At 40.5% G+C, this 15,659-nt stretch overlaps 1 protein-coding gene across 1 annotated transcript; it reads left to right on the top strand.

The window, feature by feature from the left end:
* The first annotated feature begins 1,656 nt into the window (after positions 1 to 1,656).
* RPS24 (ribosomal protein S24) lies at positions 1,657 to 7,987 on the top strand. Its single transcript, XM_063307690.1, has 6 exons — positions 1,657 to 1,911; positions 2,382 to 2,447; positions 3,567 to 3,776; positions 4,655 to 4,765; positions 7,056 to 7,079; positions 7,907 to 7,987. The coding sequence occupies exons 1-5, from the start codon at positions 1,690 to 1,692 to the stop codon at positions 7,056 to 7,058; spliced, it is 612 nt and encodes a 203-aa protein (XP_063163760.1). The 5' UTR covers positions 1,657 to 1,689; the 3' UTR covers positions 7,059 to 7,079; positions 7,907 to 7,987.
* Positions 7,988 to 15,659: the final 7,672 nt, after the last annotated feature.

Below are 15,659 nucleotides of genomic sequence, written 5' to 3' on the forward strand. Positions count from 1 at the left end.
GCTAGCCTCCTCTCTTTTGGGCTTCAGGAAACGATTGAAGACCTGGCTTTGTCACCATGCCTGGAGGGGGGAGAGGAAGAGCCGTTCTTGGGGTTGGTTGGCTCCCTAGTCCTGCCGAGGCTGGTCTTGTTCCCCTTTGGGTGGTATGAGATCTGCCATTACTTGGATCTCATTACATTTTATATTTATTTATTGATATTGATATTTATGGATTAAGGATATTATTTATGATTTTATTGAATTTTAAACTGTTTTATTGTGAACTGCCCAGAGTCCCCCATATGAGGGAGATGGGCGGTGATAAAAATACGATAAATCAAATAAATAAATTAAAAAATAGAAAGACTCTTAATAGATAAAGGAGTCTCTTAATTGATTAATTGATTGAGATATATAGAGATAGAAAGTCTCTTGGTTGGATAGATAAATAGACTGGATGGATAGATAGTGAATAGTTAGATAGTGGGTAGATAGATGATAGTTAAAAAGTAATAGAAATAATTGATAGATAAAGGAGTCTCCTGACTGATAGAGTTATAGAGAGATAGAAAGTCTCTTGATGGATAGTCAATAGATAGAGAATCTATCTGATAGATAAATAAATAGAGGGGTATTGATATATGTAGTCTATAACTACATATAACTACACAACAGTACAAAGATAGGGAAGCTGTATAGAATTGATTAGTGTAAATAAAGTGTATGTAGGGACAGAAGTCTGAACAAAAAAAGAGCAAGGAAGATTGTGGGCAACCAGGCAAAGGGTGACTCTCAGCAAGTGGCAGCTCCTACTCACCTTAAGAAATTAAGTAGGGGGTTTAATCTGGTTAGCATTTGGATAGGAAGCCACCAGGAGATGCCAGGGTTGAATGAATGAATATTCCAGCCAAAGGCCAGAGATAAAAGAGGTGACTGAAAACAATAGAAAGTAGAGTAACACAGGCAGTTGTGATCCATTGGTATGAAAAGTATGTCGCGGTGGCGAAAGACCTTTCAGTAACTGGTGCTTGATTTTCATGGCTGCTGCACATGCAATGTTGGGAAATGTTTTGGCAGACGGTATGCTTGGCAGGAAAAATGCATGGATCTAGCCCACGTTTTCAGGAGTTTGGCTTCACTTGAAAGAGATTTTACTTTCTGTATAAAATACATGGGTATCTTAGATGGGCTACATAGAGCTATATAGCATATATGAAAATATATAGACTCTATATATACTCTATAAGGGTAACACCTCAAGCTGAGTTCATCACCTGGTGACGCTGGGTCCGTGGGCATGTAGCTTTTCTTGGCGATGGTATGGAAGTGGAACACTGATACTTTTTTTAGCTGTGTATAGATGTGTTTTTTAAATTAGAACTGTGAAACTGATTCCTCGAAAGGCACAGCATTTCATCCACCATTTGGACCACGACCCATTGCTATCCAGGTGGTGGTGACTCCATGGATGTTGCAGAGACTGTGACCATCGATACTGGAAATGCTGAGCTTTATTCAGCACTGCTGCCTAGATACTTCATTCATTACAGGCAGTGATGGGTGGATTATGCCTTAAATTGTTGGTGGATTGCCAGCATGGTTGTCTCCAAGTCGGAATGCATATACATCCCATAAGAGTCTTTATTTTATGCTTACATCCCATAATACCCATTTCCATCTTTCTCCATGTAGGTTAGCAATGAGAGCTTCATGCTGCTTTCTCAACAGCATTCCGCCAGGGGAATAATAAGAATTGTGTCTCTCTTTCCCTCCTCTCTTTGGTTTCCCGGAAGGCCCCGCCCTTTCGGCACGGAAATCCCTCCCCTTCCGTTAGAGCGCTTCCTTTTCCTTTGCTCACCGGCGTGTGATTGGCTGCCAAGCGTTCCTTCCTTCTTTTCTCCCTTTTCGGCTGCAGGAGAGGCCGCCAAGATGGTGAGTGGTGCTGCTGGAGATTTGCGGGGCGGAGAGGTCCCTTCAATCCGTTCTGCCCCGGCGCCATCCTTTGTCCTGCGGCCTCTGGGGCGCCTGCCTTCCCTTCAGCCCAGACTCCTGAGTGTTTTAGGGGGATTATGGGCTGGAAGAAAGGGGGCGAAGAAGCCGACCAGGGGCTCCCCCGTTCTCCCCATTCCATTTCCCATAGGCCAACCTGCCCCCCGCCCACCTATTGCTCTGAGCTGCTCTCCAGCCCGAGGGGCGCCAGGTTGGGGAAAAGTGGGTCCCTGCCCTAAAATGGGTCTCTATATTGCCCCTCTTTTTCAACTCTGCAGCAATCCCAGAGGTTGATAGCTGTACACACTCACCTGTTTCTGGGCCAGTTTTGGAAAAAAGGGATTGTTTGGATTAATTCTGTGGCACATAAGATGAGTTCCTGAATTTTTACTTTTTTTCTTTTCCCATTGTAGAACGATACAGTAACCATCAGAACGAGGAAGTTCATGACAAACCGGCTGCTTCAGCGTAAGCAGATGGTAAGATGCTGTTTTGATCTTTATTTTGTGGACTAACTTTGATTCCAAGCTGAAGCTTCATTTGATTGCTCTCTTAGATGCAATTATTTATATGTGTGCCACTTAATCAGCACAGATTCATGGCATTTCACAACGCTGTCAACAAAAACAGTTAAAATGTTGACTGTAAATGTAGCTAGTAACATAGCGTGGTTCTTAGAATGCTGTCCTGTTGATCTTTTTTGTTGTATCAGTTATAAGCAAGGCTGGCTAAAGAGGATGAGAAGAGGATTACAGTGATTTAAATGTAATAAGTTATAATGGTGGATTCTTCCCCCAGTTAATATGGTTTAATAATGGTACAATTGGGAGACCATTCTATATTCTGTATTGCAGCAAAAGTTGCTGTATAGAAGTATGAAAGGATGACTTGTCATTTGTAAATTTGTTTTTCACAGCATCACTGTCATACTCATGACCTTCTAAATGTCTGGGGTGCTTGTCACAATCCTATTTAAAGCAAGACTGTAGTGGTTAGAATTACTGTAGAATTTAAGATTTCAGATTATTACCTGACATAGTTTCAATAAAATACTGGCTGTACAGTATTCCAAAATATGGCAAAGGAGCCTTTTTTCAGGAATCAAGTATTGCACTATTGCTGTGTCTGTATTGAGCGCTTTGCACGTGGTGTACCAGGCTATATGTTTTGCACAGATTAGGTGTGCAGATGAGTTCTGACACAAGCTATGTGTGTTGAAGTATAGAATCAAAATGCCTAAGAGGGCTTCCAGGCAAGCTTTTTATCATACAATTGCCCTGTTTCATTTGTAGGATTTTTGTTTATGTGTTTGCACAAGTAGCCTCTGCTGCTGCTGACTTTCTTCCAACCCTCCCCCCCATAAAACATCCAAAAAGTCCAACCCACCCTTAATCTGAAAATACTCTACATATTGGGGCAGCCTGTAAAGATAAAGATTTAGGCATGGCATGTTTCTGGCCTATGTTTCAAGCATGTTGCTGAAATTTTTTTAAGAGCATTTTAAGAGCTTATGAGCCATTTCTGCTACTAAAATATCTTTTTCACAATATATAAAGAACCTTTAATTGTTTAATGCTTTGTCAACCCTGTATTTGTAGGTAATTGATGTTCTTCATCCTGGAAAAGCCACTGTACCCAAAACAGAAATCCGTGAAAAGTTGGCAAAAATGTATAAGACAACACCAGATGTCATTTTTGTCTTTGGCTTCAGGACTCACTTCGGTGGTGGGAAAACCACAGGCTTTGGCATGATCTATGATTCTCTAGACTATGCAAAGAAAAATGAACCAAAGCATAGGCTGGCCAGGGTAGGTGGTTTTATCTCTTTTCTTGGAATATGGACCATGTTGTGCTAAAAGGAATATTTGTTCTGGTTGCGTAGCAGTTTATGAAGTTTGGAGTTAAGATGCAGTCTTTTCTCTTGGTAGTTCCATTTTCAGTGATCAATTAAATGTTGATTAAAATGTTGATTTCCTAACATGCTTAAAGAGGTTTACTACTTCCACCATTGAGAGGCTGTGATGACCAATGTGCCTATGAACACCAACTTTTTTTCATATTTCTTTGACAAAAAACAACCGCTTTTGTGAGCTCCTAAATTGAGGTTGGATTTCCTTGATTTGTATCCCCTTTCCCTGGACTTTGGATCTTTGCTTTTATGTCCGTAAAGCTGTTGGGATCTCTGTGCTACCAGTGATTTGTGTGAAATGGTTTATAACAGGAGAGTAAGTGGTATGTTGCAAAGCACTAGCTTCTGTTATCTCTCATGTATCTCTTGAAAATACAAATGGAAGCTAGCTGCAGTCTAGTTCTTTGTTTAGAAGTATGTCACTTGCCCTCAAAAAGTAAGTTTCTTTGTGTGAGTTGGGTACTTGAATAGCAGCTCACTGAGGATTGGGAACAAGTTCCCCTGGTTTTCATAAAAGTAATCACTGTATGAGATTAGCTCATCATTTCTGTAAATTGTAATAACCCTGTATAAACCTTCAGATCTTGAGAAAGGAAGAATGGGATGCAGATGTGCAAATTAAATGTGCTGTTAATTGGCAATGCAACTGTATGTCAGTATGTCAAATACGTCAAAGCAATGTGGCCCATTCTCGAAGTGGAGTCCTTTGTGCTCAGGGTTGAGCTGTGGAAACCATTCTCAAAGATTCAGTTCATTTATTCTTGCTATCTTTACTAGCATGGCTTGTATGAAAAGAAAAAGACATCAAGGAAACAGCGCAAAGAGCGTAAGAATAGGATGAAGAAAGTCAGAGGAACAGCAAAAGCAAATGTGGGGGCTGGCAAGAAGGTAAGGACAACCCATGAAAATTAGAAATGCTGATCAGATACAATTGAGGCTACTTTACATATTTAATTGACAAAGTAATCTTTTTTTCCAATTTCCATCTCTCACCACTGGCTCGTAGAAGGTAATTCTGAGTTTGTTCACTTTGTTCTGCTTTTGTAGTTAAGAAAGCGAAACGGTAAAAGGATATATCTAGAATTTCTGTAGAAACATAGGCTTTTTAGAGCATGTCTCCTTTTTCCTTCTCTTTTCCTTGCGTTGCATCTGGTTTTCTCATTAGCTTACCTTAATGGTATCCTGCTTTATTTTCAGGTTTTTAAATTGAGAAATAATTCCTTCTGTGTAATGGTTGGCAGGTCAAAAGCAAAATGCGCATTAACTGGCATTTAATGAGATTGAAAATGTATGCTGAATATAATTTTTATTAAATAGAGAAAGAGTTACACACAGGCAGTAGCTCTTAACAGGAGTCAGTTAAAACTGGCATTTAAGAAGGGATGTACAAATGTACCATTATGTACCAATGACATAATGTTCAGACCTTGGAATAGCCTATTTAGGATTAGAATATCCTGGGCCAGTATGCTTTGCACACCCCTAGTTTAAATGCATCGAATTCCTTTCAAAGGCTGTGGTTTTCAAGCGTTTCATTCAGCTAGAATGGGGTACTTTAAATAAATTCTTCCGTCTGCTTAATAACTGTTTCTCTTTTCTACTTTCACTTCTCTTTTCTACTTTCTTGGATTTCTTCTTGATCAGAAATGAGGTGTTTGGTAGGTACAGAGAATAAGCATGGCTGTGATTGCATGAGTTGAATACCCCTGGCTTGTCTTTCTGATGCTGACTTGCTCTGTTCATGGGTTTTCGCTTTGAAGCAGAGTTTCTGTATCTTGTGCACATTAGCTCCAGGTACAAGTGCTACAGACTCAATATGGAGCACATAAGGCTTGTTCCTTTGTTCATATTTATTTCATATTTAGGCTGAACTGTAATACCAAGGTTCTGTAAAAATTATTTTGAGGATCCCTTTGAGTTAGCTAATTATAATTAATAGGATTGAGAATTGACTCTCTAGATTCCTCTCCTTTTCATAGAATGGGAAAGATTTCCCCCCCTTTTTCCTTATAAATTACTGGTAAAGACTTAAAATACAGTTCTTTGGCAGCAAATTTTATCAGTAAAAGATGAGAACTGAGTGACGTTTGGTAAGCCTCCGACCTACTTGTGTTCCCTTGGTGTTTTGGTCTAGGAACAACAGCCTTTCTTTCTAAATAAACCAGAGGACAAGTAGGGCATCCAGTGTACTGTGGTATGCAGGCATTGTGTTCCTCCCTTGTTTTGGCTTACTTGCCTGAAATTGAAAGAAAATATTTGATTTGACTTGACTTGACTTGACTTGATTTATGGCCACCCAGAATCTTTTGGAGTGGGGTATATAACAAACCAACAAGTGCAATACTGTAGAAGCAGCCATTAATCTGAACCCAGGGCTGGGTTATAACAGCTCAGACCCTCAAGCATACATCAAATTCTTGCTGCCTGTATTAGTCACTTGTGGCACTCTGCTGCAGATTGGCCATCACGTGTTCTAAATTTGATTTCTGATCCTTAATACACCAGAAAACCCTTGATTTACTGGACTCTGGTTTAGTGGACTTTGGCTGCAGTGGACAGAACCCATTCATAGCTTTATGCGTGTTCAATGCCATTGTTGCATATAAAAAAATCAATTTGTATTTAGCAAGTATCCCCTGGCAGTCGATTAAAATCAAGGTTTTATTGCCCTTGAATGTTAAAACAGGCTTAGCAGAGCACCTTGACATCCCACCTTTTACAGTTGACTTGTATAGTAAAAACCACAACATCTCCTTTTTTTCCCTGAGTTGTAAAAACAGCTCAGCCATGGGAATTTGTTTTTCAAACACTTCACTCCAAAAGCAATCACTACCAGCTTCTAAATTACTTATGACTGCTTTTTGTTACTTTCAGAATTCTGCTGCATCTTTCCTTTTTTTCCATCTAATTCTGTTTTACCACTGTCCTGTGGTCTGCTGTGTCACAAACAGAACTTAACATGATCATCACTAGAAATCGAGCAAAGTTTAGGGGCTGGTTCCCTAGTCCTCTAAGACAGTTGGGGTAAATTCTCTAGGTTTGTAAGCTTTGGAAATGGTTAGTAACCAGTGGAAGGACAGCCATAAGATTGGGTGGGCTAAAGCAGTATTTTACATTTTAAGGGTTAATATGGTATGTTTAAAGATGTACTGACAAGCTTTTTTTTCTTTTCTTGCAGTGAGCCAGTCAGGGAACAAAACAGGTATAGTGGTCTTCGACTACATTGCTCAGCAGCTTGCTTACTACAGTCTGATTTCTAGCTGCTCACCTTAATGGAGATTCATTTTATAGTCTAATACACAGATCATGACACCCTTTTAACTTAACTTTTTATCTAGTAAATTTTATGGTTAGGATTGGTTTAGACCATTTGTTTAATGTGGAATTTAGCTAGTCCAGATCTTGGAGCAAGGAGCTGTGCATCTCCCCCATCCTTTGCTTAGGGCAAACAGGGTTAGAAGGTTCCCCAGAGTCTCCCTTCACGTGAAGCACTTGGTTAGATTGGAAGTGCAAACAACTAGGAGCTTCTTAGCAATCACATTCTGTGCGCTTTAGGGCGAGAGTATTCAGTTTGCAAGAGTCTTGCTGTGGTCAGGCAGGAAATGGGCAGGATTATTTTCACACCATTTAAGATGAGACTGAAATTACTATGCCTCGGGGGCTGGTGTTATTATTTTGAGCCATTGCACGCAGAAGAGGCTTGGGAATCTTACAGATCCTCACCTGCCTTCAGATGGTTGCTGCTTTTTAGCACTGTTGTAGTTATAAGCTCACCATTGCAGTTGGCCAGCCAATACATTGAATGAATGAATGAATGAATGAATGAATGAATGAACAAATGAATGAACAAATGAATGAACAAATGAATGAACAAATGAATGAACAAATGAATGAACAAATGAATGAACAAATGAATGAAGTGTGGTCCCCAATTCTCCGTTTGTTGTAATACATCTACATACATCTTACTAAGATTTATAATTTACTACATAATGTTAAAACTGACCTTATTTTCCTTTTTACTTACAGGGAAACTAAAATAATGCAGCATGTTTATGAAGATTGTACTGCTGAGTCAGTTCTATGAATAAATTTCTATAAAAACTAAAATCCTGCTTTCTGAGTGTTCTCGTCCTCCTGAGCAGTTGGACTGTTCAGATTTGTGCTTAGTATCAGAAAGAGAAAAGCAAACTTGATTTATTCGAGTAATTGGTACTGGGGAGTGAGAAGATCATGTTTAAAATAGTGGTATTTTTTTTTTATTAAGTTTGTTTGTAAATGCTGGAAGCAAAGAGCAGGCATAACTACTCAAATCCGAATGTGAAATTCAATCCTTACATCAGGAAACAGGACCCTGTGGTACTTCAGCCACAATTCCAGGAGCAGCAACCAGCATGAACAGGCATGGGAACTGTGGTTGAGCAATACTGTGAGTGCCTAAATTTCTCCCTACCTGCTGTGTGTGTGTTTCATTTTGGTCCTCAGGTCATCAGATGCAGAGACAGCCAAGCCACAACTAGTAGAATTTCTCTGCTGGAGTCAAGAGTTTGTAGCTTTTTCCCCCAGTGTTCCTGGGCCTCCAAAGACAGGTTGTTCCGGTCCTCCATTTTGTTTTCATCTATTCCATCATCACCGTGTATAGGCATTAATATCACATTCTTCATTGTTGCCTTGTCTTGACCAGCCTTTCTAGCATTTCCACCCTTATCTGCTGTGGGTAATGTTGTCTAGGTAGATTAGACTCCCAAAAGTCTGAAGCAGCATTTGCAATGGTGTCATGTAATCAAAACCAACTGGAAGGCACCTCTGCTTGGAACCAGGTCCCTGGATAAATGCTGTAAGAATTAATGGTTCTTTCAGTTTCTTCTCAGTTTGTCTCTAGGTTTCCAAGAATTCCCTTTGGTGGAGGCTTTCAACCTACTTGAGAAACCTTGGGGTTCTTTGTGGAGGTCAGTGTAGGTAGAAGAACCTCATTGAAGAAGACTTCTGCCACTTCTGAACTTCCTTCCACGTGAGAGAGAGATCAGCACCTTGGGTTATGTAAGGTAGTGGGGACCATCTGGTGCTGGCATGAATTGTGGAAGATAGTGTCACCCCCCCCCCCCAATTCTGCAGCTTTTTTCTTTGGTTGACTTAGGGATTCTTGACAGGTCACTTGTTACAGATTTCGGGTCCTTAAAAACCAGAAATGCTAAAGCTAGGAACGTGCAAGAATTCTGTATTCTTTAAATTAAAATGACACGGGCAACTTGAAACTTTCTTGGTGTTTTCCAAGTAGTCTTTCCAGCAGCTGCATAAGTCCTCACTTCTAGCATTTTTAGAAATTGCTTTTCACTTGATAGTTCTGATCTGGTAATGATGCCTCTGGGGCCTAATTAACAAGGAAATGGCTTTGCAATGTGTTATCTCTGAAGCTTTCTCAATCACTTGCGTTAACAAATTAACTTTTGCATTGAGGTAGCTTTCTTGCTGCAGAGAGAATGAAGGGGAAAAAAGAGCTAAATTGCTACTTTTCTAAGAGAAACAATTTCTATTTGACCCATTGGTCCCCATGCTTGTATATTAAATTTTGTTAAAGCTGACAAACCATTTTTGGAGGCAGACTGATAGAAACGGAGGCATCTAGCTCCTGATATGATGAAATAGATCAAGCTGAGGTTTTTAATTTTCTCTTGTGTCCTTGTTTCATTATTCTGCTACGACCTTCCTAAGTAAGAAAATATCTACTTCCGCCCATTTTCTAGAATGATTTAGATCCTTTGTAGATTCAGACCTTTGTAGCAAACATGGTGAAACTTCCAGTATCTAGTGTGTAAAGGATTTCCCTTTCTCTCTGAGCAGAGAATCCAGTATCACTGGATTTCTATTATTTGATGCGCTGTATCATAAGGCAATACCCTGACATTCCAACAGAAAATGCACCTTTATAGTCTGGTAACAGATTCGCAGCAGGTAAGAGTAAGTAGGGGACAACGAAGTTTCATTGACTCCTGGCGTGGGCAGGTAGCTCTTCCAAGGACATCTCAGTAATTTCTTGTACCCTATCCATGACATTTCAGTAATTCCTTTACTTTACCTATCCACCTCACCCATTGCCTTAGCCTGCTACGGATTCTTTCAACCTAGTGAAGCACAGTTGTGTAGGTCTGCAAATAAATGTCCATGTCAGAACACCGACTTAGGAGTTCTATAAAATTAAGCCCTTACTCAAAACACATGAAGGGGGATAGCTGAGAAGGTACTCCAGTAATTGTGGTGGTTGTGCCCCATGATTTGCAAAGACAAATGAAACAAAATGTAATCAATCTTATTCCATTCCCGTACATGATACTGGTAGGAGAACCTGGTCCTTGTATAGAAAATTTGGATTGTGTGGCTGCAGAATTGTGTCACAGAAAGGTGAATATAATCAGGATGTTTCTGCTCCATGGAAGGCCTGAAAAATTCCACAAATCAACTTCCTAAGCAACTAGACATTTATCTTTCAATTGCAGTGTTAGGGTTCTGCAAATACCTTTGAAATTGGACTGTTTGGAAAAGAATGTGGCATGGTACATGGCTTAGAAGGGGTCTGGGGGCATATTTGGAATTTTGAAACAATATTACTGGATACTTACAAATGTGCCAGTACCAAAAGGCAAACCAATGAGGTTACCCTGGTCACCTTTTCTAACTTCCCTTGAATGTTCTCTACCACCTCTGTAAAGGTTGAGGTTGGTTCTTTGATTTGCAGCACATTAGCTTCCCGTGCATTTTTAGTTAAATAGTTTAAAAAATAAAATCAGATGAGCCAGGACCCCATGATAGCTTTCAGCATTGTCAGCAGGCAAGTTATCAACTATGAAAGCCATATAGGGGTCCTGGAGTCTAGCATAAGACTTCTAGATGATTGGGAACACCTAGAATACTACCTAACTGCTTAGCATTTACAGTTAAGCCAGGTCCAAGTATTGCACTCAGCCATGGTTTCTTGAATAGGCTACAAAAGCTTGGTCCACAAATCACACTAACCCCAAGCTGTATTATGGCTTAGCATGATGTACAAACAGTCATTTTTAAGTGTTCCAATTTACTTAACATTATCTTGAGATCCTTATGAAGCATTATAAATGCATTAATATCCGTATTAGTAAATGATGAAGATGCCTGAGGTAGGGTAATTCTGAAACCCACACGGAATTATTCACAGAAGGGAGGTTCAAAATAGGTGCCTTTGTAGCAATTACGTCACCCCAGTTGTGGATGGCACCTTGTCCTCCATGGAGATAGCAGCTCTGGAAATAAATCACAAGAGTAAAACTTGCACAATGAATTACGCAAAATAAGGGATGGTGGAAGGTGTTTTCCAGCGTGGTCAGGATGTCAGTACGGGGAAAAACATTTTCTTATGGTGTCCTATCACAAAATATCTATTCAGGGTTTGTGTCTTAATTCCTTGGCTTTCATGATGTCATTAGAAAGAGCTATGGTACTCGTAACCAGTCAAAGTTCCCATTCTTTTCCAAAGTCATTTATATTTAAAAGAGAAGAATTATGATTTATTCCAATACAGCAGGAAAAGGGATGGATAGCCCTCACAAGTTCATAAAACATCTGGCTATCAAAGCCAAATTATTTGCCGATAAACATTTTTACCAGCTTACCCTTTTAGAGGTCATAAATCACAGAGTGGAGGATCCAGAATTGCTTCTGTTCTGGCCAGCCCATTGCAAAAGTTGAAAATGAAGTCTTCTCCATGCCCTGGCTGGCAGAAGTAGGCGGAAGCAGAATTAATGGGCATCAATGAACAGAGACTAAATGAACGTTGGAATCAAACAAAGTGTTGCAGGAAACTGGTTACTTTAAGGGAATATGCCGTAGTTTAGGCTCAGTGACTCTTAAAAGTCACAAATCCAACCCACGTGAACCTGGCAACCTAACTGTCCTCATGCAGGATGTTAAGAATTTTTAAACTTAGACTTTTCTTTTTCTTTCTTTGTGTGTCTTGTAGTCAGTCTTAACTCTGGGCAATTACATGGACAGGTCCATGCAGTTTTCTTGGCACAAATTTTCAGAATTGGTTTGCCATTGCCTGCTTCCTAGGGCTGAGAGAGAGGGACTGGCCCAAGGTTACCCAGCTGACTTCAGGCCTACGGTGTGACTAGACCTCATGGTCTCCTGGTTTCTAGCCTGGTCCCTTTAACCGCTACACCAAACTAGCTCTCTTGCAAAGTAATAGTCACCTTGAATGAAGCATTCCTGCTGCAGCTGTTTGGTTCTAAAGTATGTGTAATACTTTACAGGTGGTTCTCATTTAATGACCATTTGTTTGACAACTGTTCGAACTTACATTGGTGCTGAATGAGTGGTAGTTACATCCCGTCCTCGTACTTAGGACCTGCGCAGCATCCCAGGTCATGAGATCACGATTTGCAGCCTTCCCTGCCAGCTTCCGACAAGCAGAGTCTACTGGGAAGCCAGTAGGAAGTCGTAAGTCGCAGTCATGTGAGGTCCCCATGGTCCTCGCTTAACGACAGCAACTGGGACTGCTGTTGCTAAGCAGTGCGGTCATGTGGTTTTTTGACTTACAACTGAATCACTTATCGATGGAGTTTCTGGCCCCAATGAGCTTAGTTAAGCTAGGACTGTAGTACTAAGCTTTAACTACTAGACCCAACTGGTCTCAGAATGCTTAGTGAAACATCATATGATTTAACCTCTTTTTTGGTAAGTGCAGCCTTCTGTAGATTCTAACGTGGAGCTTTGAATCAATATAATAGAAAAGAAGGCAGGCAAGTTTTAAAAATGAACTATAAAATACAGAATTCCACCTGTGTTACATCAAAATCTGTCCTGATGTACCTACCTGCAGCTATAGAGGGCATTGCCAAAATAGCAATAGTAGAAGTCCAAGATGCCCATTGCAGACATGCTTGGTCTACTAGAATAAATCTGGAAAAGACATCCGGTTTGGTAATACAGTCTCACTTAACGTTTTAAATAAAGGCTAGCTGTCTTTCATTTAAAGCTGAATGTTTTAGTATTTCACAGATACACAGTAGCAACATTTTGAAAGCAGGGAATTGTCGAAAAACATTTGAAAATCGCATCTCTATTTACGCTCAGAAATGTGTGCTTGATGCCTCTCAAAGTAGATAACTATTTTAAGTAGAACTATTTTAATGGCATATGAATGACAGTAGCAGTATTGTCCTCTAATTAGCTTGGATTTAGCAGTGTGGCTTCAGTGTGGAGAACAAAGAGACGAAGAAGAAAAACAACACGGGACCCAGGAAGAGAGAGAAATTAAGAGCAAATGTTACAGTAATGCCAGCATGATCTTTCTCTTGTTATCAACAGTGCGATATTACTCTGCCCAAAGTCTGTGTGTTGGGGTTGGGGGGAGATTCAGAGAATACCACTGAAACACCTATGTTGGCAGATTGCCCTTCTACTGCTGAGAGGATAAATTATCTGGTGTAGCTTTACCTTCACTTCAGTGCTGTAGAGAAGGACCACCTATCTCCTGTAGAAGGACTCATCTCTAGCTTTTCCTGGTTCTTCTAGTGAACAGGTGGGTTTGGCCTAGGGTCCGATCTGAAAAAAGAGCTTTCTCGCAATCTTTACCAAAACAAATTCTCATGGCATTTGTAATTCTTTCCATAGAACTGTAGAGTTGGAAGGCCCCGTTTAAGTCATTGCACTGCCTGCTCATTCAGGAATCCATATTAAAGCATCTGTAAAAGGTGGCTGATGATAATAGGGGAGCCCACCACCTCATTGAGTAATGGGTTTTCCTGTCAGACTTGTCTTCCTGATAACATTTTTGTATTCTAACTTTCAGTCAGAATCTATCTCGTAACAGAATCTATAATGCTGTGCCCTGCACCTTGGAAGAAAGATATGGCTTCTTAATATCAGGAGTTACAGGATAACAAAATGATCTCAGTATGGCAGGTTTACAGTAGGGTTTTCCCCCATTTATAGAATCAGGAAAGGGGAGGCAGAATGAATGCATTCCCACTGACAGTTGGAAGTGGCAACTAAAAATGACATTGCTCAGCCTGAAAAAGAGAATGCCGAATTCTAAACCTGAAGAGGGAAACTTTATCTGCTTCCCTACCTAATGCAGCTACTTCAACAGTAATTAAGTCTCTTGCAAAATCAATATCCTTGCATTATGTTTGTTTCTTTTCCAATATGAAGATTCTTTGCAATCAGCCAAGATTCTTGTCTTGTAGATCTTCCCACCATGACTCCAATGTTTCTTGTGGCCTTGCTAGGAGAATATAGAGGTGTTGATTTGGGAAGCAAGCCATGAATCACTGAGGTAATATTTGCCTTGCTACAGAATGGCTCATTTTCCCCTGTATGTTCACATGTAATCAAATTTAATTTAGTTTAATTTATTACATTTGTTATAGCCACCCACTCTATTAGACTCTGGGCGTCTTACAAAATCTAGAAGCAATGAAAACAATTTAACACACATATACAGGCAGCTCAGGACTAAAACAAGCCAAACAATGAATCATACAGATATGACAGGGACTCCACAGATATTCAGTAAATCCATTAATCCCAGGTTTGGGAACAAAGCCAGGTCTTAAGGCCCTTCCTGAACCCCAGTGGGTATCATCCATACATCTGGGGAGATGTTGTTCCAGAAGGTGGGGACCACAACAGAGAATGCAGGCTTCCTAGGTCTCACAAGATGGCAGTGTTTAATTGGGGGGAACCTGGCATGTATCCACTCTGTGTGAATGGGTGGGCAGAGACAATTGGAGATAAGCAGTCCCTCAGATAGTCAGGCCCTATGCCATGAAGGCCTTTAAAGGTGATGAGCAGCACCTTGTATTGCACCCCGAAGCCTACTGTCACCCAGTGCAGCTCATGTTGCAGTGGTGACACATGGGCATACCACGAAGTGCCCGTTATTGCTCATGCTGCTGTATTTTGTACCAGCTGTAGTTTCTGGAAGGTCTTCAAGGGCAGTCCCATGTAGAGCAGATTGCAATAGTCCAGTCATGAGGTGATCAGGGTGTGAGTGACTGTCTGAAGGGCATCCTGGTCCAGGAAAGGGCACAACTGGCGTACAAGATGAACCTGTGCAAAGGCCTCCTGGTCACATTTTCCACCTACCCTTTCAGCAAGAGCTGTGCATGCAGGAAGACCCTCAAGTTATCTTCATTCTGAAGATTACCTTAGGATGGTGGATGAAAAGAAGGAATATATGGCTAGCATTGGCCAAAGACCAAGATCTGCTTATATCTGTACATCGGAAATAATTTTGTAAGCGTCGACAGAGGATTGATATTATACAGTGGACAATGACATAAATGATGGCCGGGCTCAAATGTTCCCATAGGCCTATCTTAGGCTGCGGTTATCTAAGTATTTTGTACTTTTTAGAAAATTTAGATGGCTACAGCTGTAACTGTTAACCATTATTTCCTCACCTTTTCAATCATCTGTGTTCTTTAGAAATATTGAGGCAATAGGCTATCTCTGCTTCTTAAGAAAGCTCACATAAGCATCAGCCTTTTATAACCTGATTTTTTTTTAAAAAAATCATGCTGTGTTGTGCAACCTTCACACTGTGAAGATACTGTGGGGAACCCCTTTTCCTGTGAGAGGTGAAGCAATTATATTGAAGGTATTGATGAATTGAAGGCTTTTAATATTATGCCTACAGCATCCTGAAGACACCTTCACATCTCCTGCTGACCTTGTTCCATCCATTATCAAGACAGGTTGCAATAGTAATTATTCTTCCTTCTGCCTTTTTCCCAAGGCCAGGCCT

The sequence above is a fragment of the Candoia aspera genome, chromosome 6, assembly GCF_035149785.1.
Source record: "Candoia aspera isolate rCanAsp1 chromosome 6, rCanAsp1.hap2, whole genome shotgun sequence".
Taxonomy (NCBI): Eukaryota; Metazoa; Chordata; class Lepidosauria; order Squamata; family Boidae; genus Candoia; species Candoia aspera.